Here is a 15,367-nt window from a genome sequence, read left to right as displayed (position 1 = left end):
TTGGTTTAGTATGGCAAATAATCTTTGGGTTTTGAGAGGGATGAAGATCTTTTGCTTTTCTTGGTTTATGAAAACAATTCTTGTTTAAAATCCAAAAATGCGGATAAATTGTGGGTGCAGCAGTGTCCTTTGTAAGTATCATGAAAATCTACAGAAGTACTGAAAGCCAAAGTAAGCAAGTTGGACTGAATTTTGGACACATTGTTCTGTTTTTGTTTTTTTAATAGGTGAAATGAGGAATGATTTATATATCACTGTAGAAAGAGGAGAATTTGAGAAAGGAGGGAAAAGTGTGGCCAGAAATGTGGAAGTGACAATGCATGTGGTGGACAGCAGTGGTCAAATTTTAAAGGTATCTTTGTTTTATGTTTTTCCTTGCTGTAGTTAATTTTGATACACTTTTTCACATGTAAATCCTCTTTTGTGGCACTGATTGAAGAATACAAAAATGCTTTGGAAAGGACATGTTTATCTTTTGCTGTCTTTAGGTATTCAAAGTGTTTCCACTTTGCTTAAAACATTTATAAAATATCTATATTAAACCTTAATATATGTTTGTTTTATTTCTGTGATGAATTACATGATTGGGATAAACCTGTAAAATTGCCAACTAAATAACTGATGATTCCATTAAGATGTTGGAAAATGTTGAAGCAAGATCAAGTTTGGGAAAATTTTGTATTTCCTAAAAATTCTTCTTAGAAATACTCAATTTTTATGATACACAGAACAACTTTTCTTGATAATTGTGAATTTTGTGTCTGATTTTAATAAATTAGGGATTCTTGCTGCAGAAGTCAGCACCATGTATCAGTAAAAAAAAGAAATTAATATTCCTTTTCATCTTCAAATTTTATTGTATGAGGCTGGTGATGGCTTACAAACAGGCAATGGTTTACATTTTAATTATTAATAGATGACTGTTTCTCAACATTTTTCTATACCAGAAAGATTTCTGTTCACATTCAAACTTTTCCTCACATATTTCTGTATGGTTTTTGGTTTTTTTTAAATTTGGAAGTAGTATTTTCATATGTTCTGCATGATTTCATGGTTTGTGGGGTAACAAAATGAAGAAAGCCTGGCTCAAATTGCGTGTTCGTGTATCTGAAGTGAAATTGCGCTTATTGATCCATGGCATCCAGTATAGACACATTTATATATATAAACATAAGTGTGTGTGTATATATTAAACAAAAACATGATATTGAGATTATAATTGCAAAAGCTACACCTTACCTTTCCCACAGAGAATTAATAGATATCCCCAAGTCAGGACTTTAGACAAATCCATTTGTCTACCTTGCTATGGGAGTCCATCATGGGTGTTGTAAAGGCAGCCAACACTTTTCTTCCTCCTGATCGCAGAATCCACATTTATTTTCTAATCCTGGGATGTACCACTGATAGTGCCAGGGTTACAGGCTTATTTCAGATGATTGAAGATCTTGAGCCTGGGCTGTTCTGGTCTCAATTCCATTCTTTGTTGCTGGGCCATAACATTGGCAGGACTGTGTTGTGTCATGGGAATCCACAACCCATGTGTTGCTTAAACCTCCCTGATCACCCAGTACACCCTGATAAACACTTCTGCTCTAAATTATGTGAATGATTCTGCTATTTCTAATTTTCTAATTGCAAGTATAAAAAACAGTGCCGCTGTTTTTGAGGATGATAAGATGCTGAACATTGTACCACATTTGACATTTATGTTATGAATGTAAACATTAAATAGTCTTCCTTGGAAGAGCAGTCCTTGATGTCATTTTACCAGTGAATTAATCTATCCTTAATCATGTTTTCTCTTCATTAGGATTTTATCTCATTTGGCTCTGGAGAGCCACCAGCCAGCGAGTACCATTCTTTTGTGCTTTATCATAACAACGGCCCCAGGTGGGCTGAGCTGCTGAAACTTCCCATTCCTGTGGATAAGTTCCGAGGAGCTCACATCCGCTGCGAATTCCGGCACTGTTCCAGTGAGTGCTGCTCGTGACTTCTGCTAGTCCTCCCCATTATGGCTGTAGTCAGTGCATGAGTTTCCATAACACCTCAGGGAAAAGACAGCTGCGTGAGCTTTCTCTGTAATGCTTTTTTAACTAACAAAATTCTAAAATCTTTAAAACATTATGAAACATTTTAGAGATGATTTTGAGGGAAAAATTGCTGACTGGTTCCACATTCTGCATTCCAAGGCATGAAAGAAAGGTTTCACAGAGGAGGATAAACTTCTATATGTTGCTAAGATTGCATACTTTGTGGCTTACATTATTTGTTATTAATATATACTAAATTATTTCAGAATGCTCCCTTCTGATTTAAAGTGAGATGAAAAAGGAGATGTGCAAATTGGAACAGCAATTCAAGATAATCTTCATCTGACTAGCTGCAACTCCAGTGTACTTTCTTATGTTGCATTGTATATATTTATTTTGTCTAAAAAGTATACTATTAACTGCTGCTATTTATACATGCATTTCAGCAAAAGAAAAGGGTGAGAAGAAGTTGTTTGGCTTTTCTTTCGTGCCCCTGATGCAGGAAAATGGGAGGACTCTGCCAGATGGCACCCATGAACTAATTGTACACAAGGTAATTTGAATTAGCAGTCATTAGCAGTAACGATTCCACGGGAACCTACTTTAAATGTCCTGAGACATTAGGTTGAGAAAGTCTGTATTGATTATCAAATAAATGATAATCTTGTCACCATTAAAATATCATTGCTGATTGTTTGATATTCACCTTCCTGATATAAACTGCAATTGAATCTAGGTATGTGTTTCAGTGCATTGGTTTTCCTAAGTCTTAGTATTACATCACATTGTGTTATAATGAATTTCACAAAGGTAAGTTATTTTAATTTTGTGGAATTCTCTTTCCACATATAAGAACTGTCACTTTGTTCAGTGGATTTTATGTGCTCCCAGATAAAGTTTAGATTTCAAAACAAAAATTTGTAGCTATTAATTTAACGTAACCTGTGCAAATTTGTTAAATTTGAATGCTATGTTCTAAAACCAAATTTCAACATTGCAACAGGTGAAGTGGAAATTCTTCAGTTTCTGAGAGAGAAACAATGATTCATATAATTTAGAGATTTGGTCAATTGTTTTGTGCAGTACAGTTATTTTAACTGGTTTGTTTCAACAGTGTGAAGAAAATGCAAACCTTCAGGATTCTGGTCGCTACCTCAAACTCCCCTTTTCAAAGGGAATATCCCTAGGAAACAACAGCCAAGCAGTAAAAACCACTAAGGAGTCCTTCTGGATTACTTCCTTTCTCTGCTCCACCAAACTCACACAAAATGGTAGGATATGTTGATTATTTAAAACATGATGAGCTGAAATGAGTGTGATAGCTAGTCTTTTCCATGCCAAGCAAGCATGGATATACTCAAAAATAGCTTATGTTCTATCTATTCTGTGAACTGGTTTTCTTCATAATTTTTTTTATATCCAGATGGAAACAAATGGATCATGATGAACCACTGTTTTTAAGTAGTTCAAGAATGCTTTTTAGATGACCATGATATTGGAATCAAATGCAGCACTTCTGGAATCAGCTATCAAAACCCAGCTGCTTTATAAAAACTCTTAATCTGTTTGTTGTAGATTTTTTATGAAATACTTATTGTCAGCTTTAGGCTGTAGCAGTTTGTTTCTAATTAGGCATATATTGCTTTTTTGTTTCTCTTCAAACCAACAAGAATTTATTACTACTTAAAACCGTTTGTACACTGGCTATAAGGAGCAGCAGATTTAAATACATGTGTTTACACACTCTACCAGTGCTCTGTGTAAAGTTTTTAACCAGTGTTATGTATAAAGTTCTTGAGGTTCTTGTTTACCTGCCATAACTGATCTACCTGTAACTAAAACAAAAAACTGTGGAACAGTTTTCCAAAAATTTCTAAATATTGTGTATTTGCTGGGTAATGTGTTTCTGACCATTCTTTGAAAGACCCACAATTTTATATTATTACTTTGATCTTTTTTGTGTGTGAATATCTGTGACTTTATTCATCTTGTGTGTATGATGATAAAACTGCTAACTGCCTGCAAATTGGTTAAAGATGTTAAACAAAAACTAGAGCAGCTTTTTAAGTTGAAATAGTGCTCTTAATTTTCACCCTTTAATAGCAAGTGTGCAAAATAGAACTGTGTGCAACCAGTAAGTGGCTTTTTTCCTTGCACACACCCATTTTGTATTTTCATAGCAATTACCTTAGTAATGAAAGTTACTCAATGAGAGATTTTCCCAAAGGTAGCTAATAGGTAATCAGAGACTAAATTTGCTTCAGTTAAAGGCCTTGATTTAGGAAATTACATTAATCTACTGGTACTTACACATGCATAAAAGTGCTGCCTGGAACTTACAAGTGTCTCACTGATAAATAGTTCCCTGTTGTCTGGGGTTCTAGTACTAATTTTTATTTACAGTACAGAAGTTATTTTGTACTTATTTTAAGTAGATGTGTGACATAGGGCATAACATTTCCTCCTATTTTTAACCATATTCTGAGTAAGAGGGTGTAGAATATCTGAATAATATTGATCCCCTTTTCAGCTCTGAAAGAGTTAACAATTATTTCAGCAGTACTTCAGAGGGTGGAAATATTTTCAATAGACAGGCTCATATTTTCTCCAAGGATCTTCTTTGGGAAGTTCATCTTGGTGAGTTTCCAAATCCCCATTCTTTTAAACAAAAATTTGCCAAAATCTATTGCATGCTCAGAAAATGAACATAGAGCAAAGCATGTGGATATTTGGTCATGTGAGCATTACTTCAGTTATCCCTGAGAGAATGTAGCTTATGTATTAAAAAACACAGGATTAAAAAGATCTGTGTATTTAATTTTTTTAGTAAACATTTGTATTGGTATTTTTGAAAATTGCTGGTTGTTTTTTAATTTGTTTTTAAGTTTGGAGATTTTTTCTGAATGTCTCAGAGATTCACCCGTTGTTTACAAACAACAATGTTCAGTCTGAAAATGAATTAAAAATTATTCTGTTGTCTGGCTATGGGGTGGGGAAGGACCCCAAACCCAGACTTGTAAAGGGTGTGACTGAATTAGGCTGCAGCTTTACTCGCTTGCTGGGAAATTTTACTCAGCTGTCATTCTCTCATTGATTGTTCCCACATGCCATCAGCTCTCATGCATATTAAAATTATGGGGACTGGGGGATGGAGGCTGACTCCTAGTTGTTGGGATCCATAACTTCCTTACCCTGGGCACTTTGGAGGTGTTATTAGGATTATTTCCAAACGATTTTTAGAGACCTTCTAAGCAGGGGAGTCTGTGCGTTCATAGTGGCTGAGAACGCATCCTTATCTAATCTTTCTGCTATTTAGTTTTTCCTTCTCTTTTCCCTTTGATCCTGGATAGTTAATCAGTTAATATTAGCAAAAAGTATACTAGCTTTTTTCTATTATATTCTTAGATGGGTAGTTATTTTTCATTACTCTATAAAACCCCAAAAGAGTGATTGAGAGCACAGTATTTTTCTACTGAGTAGTTACCAAAACAGTCTTAGTTTTTGACATGTATCAGGGATTGTTGGCTGCAAGAGAGTCAGGATCCTTCCAGTAAGTCTGAATATTTTGGCTGTTGGCATCCACTTGTTTCTCAGCACTGACTGGGGCATCCCTGGTCAGCAGCTGTTCAGCAGCAGAGCAACACACCATACGGCGTGGCAGAGGTGTAATCCTTCTAGCTGCAAAAAAAACCCAAAAAAAACCAGTGAATCAATAAAACACAAGTAGCACTGGGCAGCTTTCCAAATAACTCTGGTTATGGAGGAAGTGTTGGTGAGCACAGAAGCAGCCTGTTGGAAGAGACATGCTGATTGCCAGTTCTGAAATTCAGTCTTTTCCTCCTGAAGTGTAGTAGTGTCACAACAAGTCAATTTCTGATGTCTCAGGACTTATATGAGAGAGATGGAAAATCATCCCAAACCACTTCCTTAAACTCATGATTCTAAACTTTCAATTAAACTTAGCTCTTTGGATTTAAATTACATGCTTTGAGAAGGGACGTGTTTTATTAGGTAGGGATAATAGGTCAGGTGTAGTCTGTTTTAAATATACAGGCCTTGATTATTTTGAAGGTAATGCATTGGAAATATTTTTATTCTTCAGCAAAATGACTCATCACCAGTGACTTTTTCCCTTTTCCAAAACTATGATGTCCTAGTGGGCTTATTCTGGGAACAGTTTTATATCCTCATGTCTCTTACTACATTACACACCGCTATCCGTTCCCCTTGTGATACACGTCAGATTTTCTATTCATGTCATTTATGCTTGGGCTATTTGCTAATGTTATCTTAGAATGTCTTTCCTCCTTAGCACTTCCCTTGAAATAAATCCTTTGAAGTGAGTGTCTTACATTTGCTTTCTTTTTCTTTTTAAATCCCCCAACAAATCCCTAATATTCAGTGTTAACCATTTTATACCAAGTTCCTCCAGCAAACCTGTAAAGAAGTGTTTTTCCTGCTCTGAACTTATAGCTTGAGCTAATCTTGCTACTTGTCAGGTTGAGCTGAGGCTTAAAGTGTGGAAGTACATTTAATTATCTGAAAGACAAACGTAGTTCACTGGATTTGTAAATCTTGTTTCTTAAAAATTCCTGACAGAAAGAATAATAAGAGCTATAATTTGTCCTTGATCTTTGGGATGTGTTTCTGATGCATGTGTGGGACTCTTCGACACTCAGTGCAATTCAAGGATATCTTTTTTCCATGCCAACACAGCTTGAAGTAAAGCAAAAATATAACACATAAATGCATCAAAACAATCTGTGTCCATCAAAAACAATTAAGGCAGCAAAATATTTGTGGAATCTTATGTTGGTTATTTGCCATTAACATCTAGGGCAAAATCTGAATATAGGTGGAGATTTTTTAGTGTTAATAATGTAAAAATTATTACTTCATTTTTTGTGGGATAGAGGAACTTCCCTGGAGCAAACCAGGAAAGAGATGACACAAAGATGGGAGTTGTTCAAGTATTACTTGAGTGTGAGAACAGTCCGTGGTAGAAAGCAGCCAAAAAGATGCTGAACCAAGAGGAAAACTTGCTATTAACTTCTTACTTTAATAACTACTGAGAACACTTCAGAAACCCTGGCTCCTTCTAACACAGTGCAGGGCAGTGATCAGCTGGACTGTAGCTTAAACTGGTGGAAGGGTTAGATGGTGATTAAGGTTTTTCTGCTTCAAACCACTCGGCACTGAGAATTTCTGAAAAGCTGGTCAGTGAAGCGTGGCAGTAGTAAACTTGAATATAAAAGAGATTTGGAATTTATTTAATTTAACAGTCAAAAATATGTGTAGCTTTTACTGAATACAGCTTGAAAGGAGCTCTGCAGATGTGTCTGAGTTCAGCAAGGAAAAACTGCTGGAAAACCAAGCCAAGTTTGCAAAACTATTTTTGGATATTGAATGGTATGGAACAAGAAATTCTCAATCTTATAGCAAGGTGGGCTTTCTAGTACCTCTGTGAAGCAATAACGTGTTCAAAGACTGCAAAATGTAGAACTTACATTTAAGATATTTGGAAGGGCAAATTCATTGGGCCATCTGTCCATGATGAATTTTATGGAAGTATTTACAAGAAACCATGGATGAAAAAATCAACGTGTAACTAATTCAGATGTGCTGTAAGATGAGTTTATCAAAGACAAATAATGCCAGAATGAACTTCTTAATCTTTCTTTTCAAATTTTTTTGTTTACTATCAAGAGGAAATGCAGCAGTTCAGCAATGCAGCACATAAGAAAACATTTAGATTAGAAATAAGAATTTTCAAACAGGCAAATAAAAGTTAAAATGGAAGGGGAAAGTTGCACTATAGTGAAAAGAATTTCCTTCCTGAGCAGATGGAAAAATACTACTGGATATGAAGAAATCTCTGGGATTTATCTGTTTTAAAGGACTGGAAGGATGTGGAGATGAGAGTGACTTCACTAAAATCTGAGACAATTTTCTGCTAATATGTTGTTGAAAGGTCTCATTAGTTTAGAGGGACTATGATAGAGCAAAGTATTGTAACTTTGATTTAAATAATTAATAAGAAGGAATAGAAATTAGATTGACTCTAATGGTAGAAAAGGCAGGATATCCTAGTGGAGACTCCTAGGGATTCTTCTTCATCCAGGGAGCTGAATAGTGCTAAACAGGAGAAGCATCATATTGGTGACATGCATATGTCTAAAAGACACTCAAGTTCTAGAATGTAGATGTCAGGTGTTTACAAGAGATGTATGAGCTTGCTAAAGATGTAGAAAATGACGTAATCTTATCTATAATGTGGTTGTCATTTTGGTTAAGGAAGCTGAAGGACAAGGAATTAAAACTGGAGGAAGTTTGGACATAGTCAGGTATTTTTTAGCTCAGAATAGTTCATTTTCCAGAAGAGATTTTTTACTTGTTAATCAAGTGGGATCTTAGAGGCATCGTGTTTGAGCTCTAAAAAGCCATAGAAACATGAGTGCTTCAAACACAGTCAAGGTAGCAATTAGGAGATTGTTTCTAGCTTTCAGAGAGTACCTCTGGAAGGCATCCTTCAATGGGATGAGAGAGGGCAAATAATTGCTTTATTTAAGATAGTATCTGAATGAGATTGCATGATAGAGTGGCCACAGGAGAGTGATTTTAGTGACCCAGTACCATGTTCTTATGTTTGTATTGGTGGAGCAATTACAGAATGGAATGAAAATGTGTTCTTGGAAAGATCATATTATAGCAAATCTGAAGGTGTTTTCTTTTGTTTTAATGATGCCAGATTTTGCTGAGTGGACTGCAATAGTAAATTTTAAAACATGAAATACTGCTTTGCTTCCAACTTTAATCTTGCATTTTGTTTTGCAGGAGATATGCTTGACCTTCTGAAGTGGAGAACCCACCCAGACAAAATTGCAGGTTGCCTCTCAAAATTAAAAGAAATTGATGGTTCAGAAATAGTGAAGGTATATACCTTTTCATACTTTTAGATGATACAAAGGAAATAATGTATTTCTATGTCACAGAAGCATCTTGTTAATAACATTCTTATTCTCTCCCAAAAGTTTCTTCAGGATACGCTAGACACTTTATTTGGTATTTTGGATGAAAATTCTCAAAAATATGGATCAAAAGTATTTGATTGCTTGGTAAGTTTCATTTTGTGATCATGCTTAACACTAGCTAAAAGCCAAGTAAAACAAAAAAAAAGGTGTTGTTTTTTTTTCCTTTTTCTCTCACATTTAGGTTCACATAATAAATTTGCTGCAGGACAGCAAGTTTCACCACTTTAAGCCAGTAATGGACACTTACATTGAAAGTCATTTTGCAGGAGCACTTGCATACAGGTGAAGTCTGTACTTTTTCTATCTGATTTAATACTGACAGTTTTACTATACTAAAAGAATCAATCATTAGGTTAAGGAAATAGTGTATCCTTGTTAAAATCATTCTACTGCATATTTAATGCTGGTATTATTGGCCATTCATCAGAGATCTATTAGGTGCTCTTCAGCAGACTTAAAACTAAGTGTTCTATTGAGTCTGTGGTGATCAGTGAAATCTAGTGATCTGTTTTTTATTTTGCCAGTGTTTCTCATGTGACAGCTTTTGGTTTGCATTTTATGTGCAAAGTTAACCCTTCTCCCACTTCTGTGTTGTAATGCTTTCTGATGTGCTATTATAGAGATCTTATAAAAGTACTTAAGTGGCATATTGATCGAGTCACTGAGGTGGAGCTTCATGATCACATACAGGAAGTACTAAAGGTAATAAATATTATTGAATTATATATTTGAATGATGTATTCATACAGTACATGTGGGTTTAACATAGGGAGTGAAGCAGAATATATATAAATGATGGAAGAGTAGTACTAATTCTATGGAGCTGCAGACTTTCAGTGCAGTCAGTTTATGTCAGCAAGTTGACCATTGAGGCTCACTACCATTAGTCTGTGCATCTCTATGTTCCTTACTGAATGAGGCAGAGGAATCAAATATAGATTACACTGGTAGTGTTAACATCCATGGCATGAATCTAAATGCTGACTTAGTGGTTCAGTCCTGACACCAGGGAATTCTACTGATTGTGCTGGTTGTGGTTGTTCTTGTTGCCCTACTTTGTACACTCAGAAGAGCATAACATGCCATCAGGCTGAGTTATACAACACAATAATCCCATTATTGTGGGGACACATACTACAATTTGGAAATAAAATATCAATGAGGTACCATTTGTGTTTTTCTATGCTGCTGTGAACTTTGGTGTCTTGCCACTAAGAGAGGGCAGTGTTTTGAATTTGCATTCCAACAGTTTTGCAACTTAATTTAAGCTTTTTTTGGAGGGGGGGAGGGTGGGAGGAGAAAGTGGTATTGAGTTTTTGCTTGTTTGTTTTGGTTTGGTTTTTTAGATTAAAATTTTGTTGGTATTCCAATAGAGAGATTTATCAAAATTAACTAATGGCCTCCTGTTTCAGATTCTTTTCTTTATTTGAATGATATAATCATTACATGTGCTCTGTTTAGAGATAAGCATGTTCATTTTTGTGAGTTATCTCTGATTTTGGCATTTATAGGCACAAGAATATATCTTTAAATACATAGTTCAATCAAGAAGATTATTCTCTATTGCTACTGGTGGACAAAATGAGGAGGAATTTCGCTGCTGTATTCAAGAGCTCCTTATGTCAGTGCGCTTCTTCCTGTCCCAAGAGAGCAAAGGAACTAGTGCTTTATCCCAGCTACAAGTAAGCATTATGGCTTGTTGGCATTTTCCCCATCCAGTGTGAAAAATGTATGCCTGTTCAGAAAGAAAATGTATTTTTGCTAGAACAAAGTGGTATTTTCAACTTTCCATCCTACAGTGTGAAATTTTCATACCAGCACCTTCTAAATATGCTTGGAATAGATAATCTTAAAGCTGGCATTTTATATTGAATTATAATAATTGTGTCGATGGATACAAATAAAACAATTTATCTGTTTTGGTTTTTACCAAAGAATTTGAGCCATACAAAAGACTACTATCAGAGTTGTCATGCTTTACAGAAAATTTTTAAGTCTTGATGAACCATATGGTTTAATACTCAGATGATATCTTTATTTCACTTGTGACTACAAAAATGGGCTAGTGCTGCAGTGTAGAGGCAAAACACAGGAGACAGCGCTCTGCATTAAATGCTCATGAATATACCATCCTCTTCCCACGTTTCTGTAAACAGAGATGGTTAAGATCCTGTTAAGAATTAATGTTTTCCAAATTTCTGTAGAAAACTCTTCCACCAAGAAAATGGCAAATCAGACAGAACAGAGTTAGAAAGGTAGTTCTTCCATCTCATATCCTGTTAGCAGCTGGAGTCAAAAGGCAACAAAAGAATACAAATAACCACATTTAGAATTGTTTTTCAGTATTAACTCATGTTAGCCTGTTCTGCCACCAATGTGAGTGTGTAACTTTTCACAATCAGCAGGATTTAGAGTAGTAGAAGGGAATGTCAGTTTTAGCTTCTTTCCTCTGGCATTGTTCTCCTTATTTTTTCAATGTTTTGTTTTTAAATTCATCAATGACTTTCTGACCCATTTTAAAGATTGTTGAAGGGAACCAGGACTACCAGTGCTGCCTCACTCCAAAATAAAAATGTTCAGTATTTGAAAAATGGAAGATACAGAGACTGTTATACTACTTACCTTAAAACAAAGTAAACCAACCCACACAAATATTTTTTGTATCATATCAGCTAGATTCTGCCATCCTTTTAAAAATTTTCTCTCATAGAAGCATATGTGTATTTAAAGAATAAATATTTTTGTTCTGAGTTGAACTTGCGCTTTGTCCTGGGAGGGATTAGCAATCATGAAATATTACTTAAAGGAAGTAGTCACAAGTGTAAGTCTGTTAATGAATGTGAGCCTATTCATTCTGAAAATAAAACAATTTTAAAGCTATTACCTACCCTGGAAGCCAGGCATTTCTCTAGAGTTACTTAAATTTCTATAGTTTATTAAATTCTATAAATGTCAAAACTGTTCTGACTGTCCATTTTTACCCTAGGCTGTGTTTCTCAGCTCATTCCCATCAGTGTACTCAGAACTTCTGAAGCTCTTTGATGTGAGAGAAGTGGCAAATTTGGTTCACGATGCCTTGGGCAGCCTGCCAACAGTCATGCATGGGGATGAGTCCCTTCAAGCTGTTAAACTGCAGAGCATTGGGAAAACTGTGGAGAGTCACCTGTACACTAACCCAGGTAAGGTTACTCTGGGCTGCCTGCAGAGGAGGAGCTCAGACTGTGTGCTTTGTACCTGGGCCAGCAGATGCTGAAGGAAATAGTGTTCAATGTTTCCAAGCAGGCCGAAGCTTTGACCATCTGTTTAGGTACAGTAATTGAAATTAATATCATCCCTCTGAAAGTAATCTTTAAAATATACTAGACTGAAGAAAGTATGTCTCTGCAGAGGCATTACCACTCTATGGAAATTAGGGAGGAAAGATGTGCTATGTATTAAATGTTAATGTTGCATAGGGAAGTCACAAGGATTGCCCAAAGTCTAAGATTGCCCTCTTTCTAATTATGCCAAGCACATACTTGAAAAGCTCTGTGTCATGATTTTTTCCTTGTCTTTCTGTATAATATTTGTAAAGGGCAAATATTAGCATTTAAAACAGTCAGCTAATTTGACTTCCTGCATAGAAGAAAAATTAGGACAGTGAGTGATGGCTCAGAGTTCTGATTATTGCACCATTCCTTGCGCTCATTATTTTTTCTATATCCAGTGGCTGACACTGCAGCTGACAATTAGCAGGAAAAAGAGTAACTCAGACAAATATTCTCCAAACTTTCTCACCTAGTCCTTAGTGAATCCAGAGGTGAATGAGCCAGCTCTCCTTTTCTGTAGTACCACATCTCTCCACCTCAGCAGATCAAGATAGAGGGGTGTTTAGATTCTGGACTTGTAAGGAATATATCTAAAGCTGTGATAAATGTGGTGGTTGTTTGAATAACTGGCACTATTGCTTCCCATATAGTGTTGCAAGTCATTGCAAGATGCTTTTTGCCCATTTGGTCTGGTAAAACAGAGTTTCTGATCATTTTATGAAGCTTTTGCAAAAATGGGTTACTTGAAACAGTTGAATGAGGATGCTCAGTTTTGCCTGAGGCCACGTTGTGTGTAAGAGTTGCTATTTACAAGTCACGTGTTGCTACATGTAGACTTTTGGGACATTTTCAAAATGTAGTTCATGATGCTGCATTTATGTGTAAGCAGTTCACAGAGTGGATGGCACCTCAGGTGAGGTGCCAAATGCTGTGTGGGCTCATCAGGAAGCTATTTAGAGTTAACCAAGAATAAACACCTTAGCACAGGGCTGCTCCTGATTTCTTCTGACCTTCTGGACTGAGGGATTTGAGTTGTAGCTGGAAGAGAGGATCTGTGGCCCAAACAATAGTGCTCATACACAAAATGTGTGAAAGAGCCACTACTACTGCTCTGTGAGAGCTGTGGAGTTGAGGAGTGGTTGGATTGAGCTTTCTATCACCTGCTTGCCAGCACAGTACCCCAGCCACAGAATCACAGACTGGTTTACAGTGAACCCTTCATCTTGTTGATGGATTACCAGATAGTCAAGAATTCAATATGTGTAAGGCCTAAGAGAATGCAGGGAAAAGGAGCTATCCCCTGTAATCCAGGAGCTAAGTCTTTTTTATACAAATAGAAAAGTCCTGCTTTATTTCTTCAGCTGAAGGCATTAGCTCTGTTTTTTCATCCAGCAGGAATCAATAAGCAGATTTAGCAGTGGGAATCAGAAGGTGGCACTTTTATAACTGCAGCTCTGCACATTGGCAATTTCTCTGCCCAGTTACCCTTTGACCTTAGAAGTATTGTAGTGGATGGGTCACTGGCAGCTGTGCACATTTGACATCTCAGAACACCAGGGACAACCTTTGGCTAAGCCAGGTTCTGGGGTAGAGAGAAAGAATATGCTGCCTTGGTTTCTTTGAGAATCTTCCCCCATTTGTGGTGCTGCAGGCAGATAGGAACTCTCAGGGCAGTCCTGATGAAAACCTGCTGAGGCACTTGCAGAATAAGCACTCACTGGAGAAAGGCTATTTATTGCCTAGTGCTGGGCTTCTCTACCACTGGTTTTCAACTGATTGATGGCCATTTGCTTACTGCCTTACAGCCTTTGATCATTATTTTCTTTAGCAGGAAGATACAGAGGTATACCTGAATAAATAATGATCATGAAACACCCATTTAAAAAAAGCAAGCAAGCTTTTATTTCAAAAATACGAATATACCTAAATAGTGTGTACAAATGGGCTTGTCCATGTGATTTGTCTTTTATTATAAAGATGACTAGAAAATGAAAGCAAGGGGATAGTCAAGCAGAACAAGATTAGTGCTGTGTTTCAGTAAGTAAGAGAAACATTAAAGAAATAAAATCTCAGAATAAATATATCTTCTTCCTCATCAAAAAAGTAGAGGAAATAATTGAGGGGGAGAGTGTTTCTAGAAAGTGTAATCCACAAACAATAGCTGCATGGCAAAATTGTTTTAAAAGAGTAATTTTCCAGCTAGAGAAATCCATTTTTAGCATATAATTGCATTAATGAACAAAGGGAGTAGATGAATATATATCTATAATGCAGCATATAATCATTAAAATTTTAATAGAGGAAATTATTCAAGTACATTTCCATGGGAATAGAATTTCTTAATTATGGAAAATATTTTAAAACAACAACCAAATGAAAACAGGTGATATCCTTCCCATTTATCAAGTTGTGAATAGGTGTTAAAAGTGTTATCACAAGTGTAAGTATTAGGGTTCTTCCCATTTCATATTTTCTTTAATTGTAATAAGAAGCAGCAGAAGTAAGTAGCATGTTAATTATGTTCTTGCATAATTTTCAGCAAAATCAGGGCAGCAAATAACACCAAAGAACTGTGTTTAGAAAATGAAAGAGTGGAAAAGCAAATTATTTTATGTAGAAATAAATAGTCTAAGTTGCTCATACTCAGTAGGAGTGAGGAATCTGTAAAAGTAAAAATTCTGAAAGAAATCTGAAAATACTGCTGCTGGCTGTAAAGGAGAACTTTTTGGTAGAGTATCATAAGTTCCTGCTGAAGTCTGTCAGAACCTTGGCGTATAAATGGATCCTGTCACATGGCAGGAACACTAGAGCATAATTTCTCATTGTTATGATTAGAGACTTTACTGTTCTACTTTTTTTTTAATTAAGTTTGGATGACAGTTCAATAAATACTTAAAATTTCTTTTATATATAGTATATTCCACACAGTGGTGTTTTTCTTCATCCATGATATAACAGAGTGACTTTCAGCATATTGTTTACTCTTCAAACATTT

At 35.9% G+C, this 15,367-nt stretch overlaps 1 protein-coding gene across 1 annotated transcript in view; it reads left to right on the top strand.

Annotated features, from left to right (window-relative positions):
• Positions 1 to 15,367, top strand: part of DOCK4 (dedicator of cytokinesis 4) — a 223,712-nt gene that overhangs the window by 141,960 nt on the left and 66,385 nt on the right. The window contains exons 14-23 of the mRNA XM_066550492.1: positions 228 to 352; positions 1,814 to 1,976; positions 2,480 to 2,586; positions 3,148 to 3,304; positions 8,868 to 8,965; positions 9,065 to 9,148; positions 9,246 to 9,346; positions 9,685 to 9,766; positions 10,576 to 10,746; positions 12,051 to 12,243. Of these exons, the coding sequence (XP_066406589.1) occupies positions 228 to 352; positions 1,814 to 1,976; positions 2,480 to 2,586; positions 3,148 to 3,304; positions 8,868 to 8,965; positions 9,065 to 9,148; positions 9,246 to 9,346; positions 9,685 to 9,766; positions 10,576 to 10,746; positions 12,051 to 12,243 (1,281 nt within the window). The remainder of the gene's footprint in view (positions 1 to 227; positions 353 to 1,813; positions 1,977 to 2,479; positions 2,587 to 3,147; positions 3,305 to 8,867; positions 8,966 to 9,064; positions 9,149 to 9,245; positions 9,347 to 9,684; positions 9,767 to 10,575; positions 10,747 to 12,050; positions 12,244 to 15,367) is intronic.

Source organism: Molothrus aeneus, chromosome 5, assembly GCF_037042795.1.
Source record: "Molothrus aeneus isolate 106 chromosome 5, BPBGC_Maene_1.0, whole genome shotgun sequence".
In the NCBI taxonomy this organism is placed as follows: Eukaryota; Metazoa; Chordata; class Aves; order Passeriformes; family Icteridae; genus Molothrus; species Molothrus aeneus.
The sequence above is the reverse complement of the archived record's forward strand: the minus strand, read 5'-3'. Positions and strand labels throughout refer to the sequence as shown.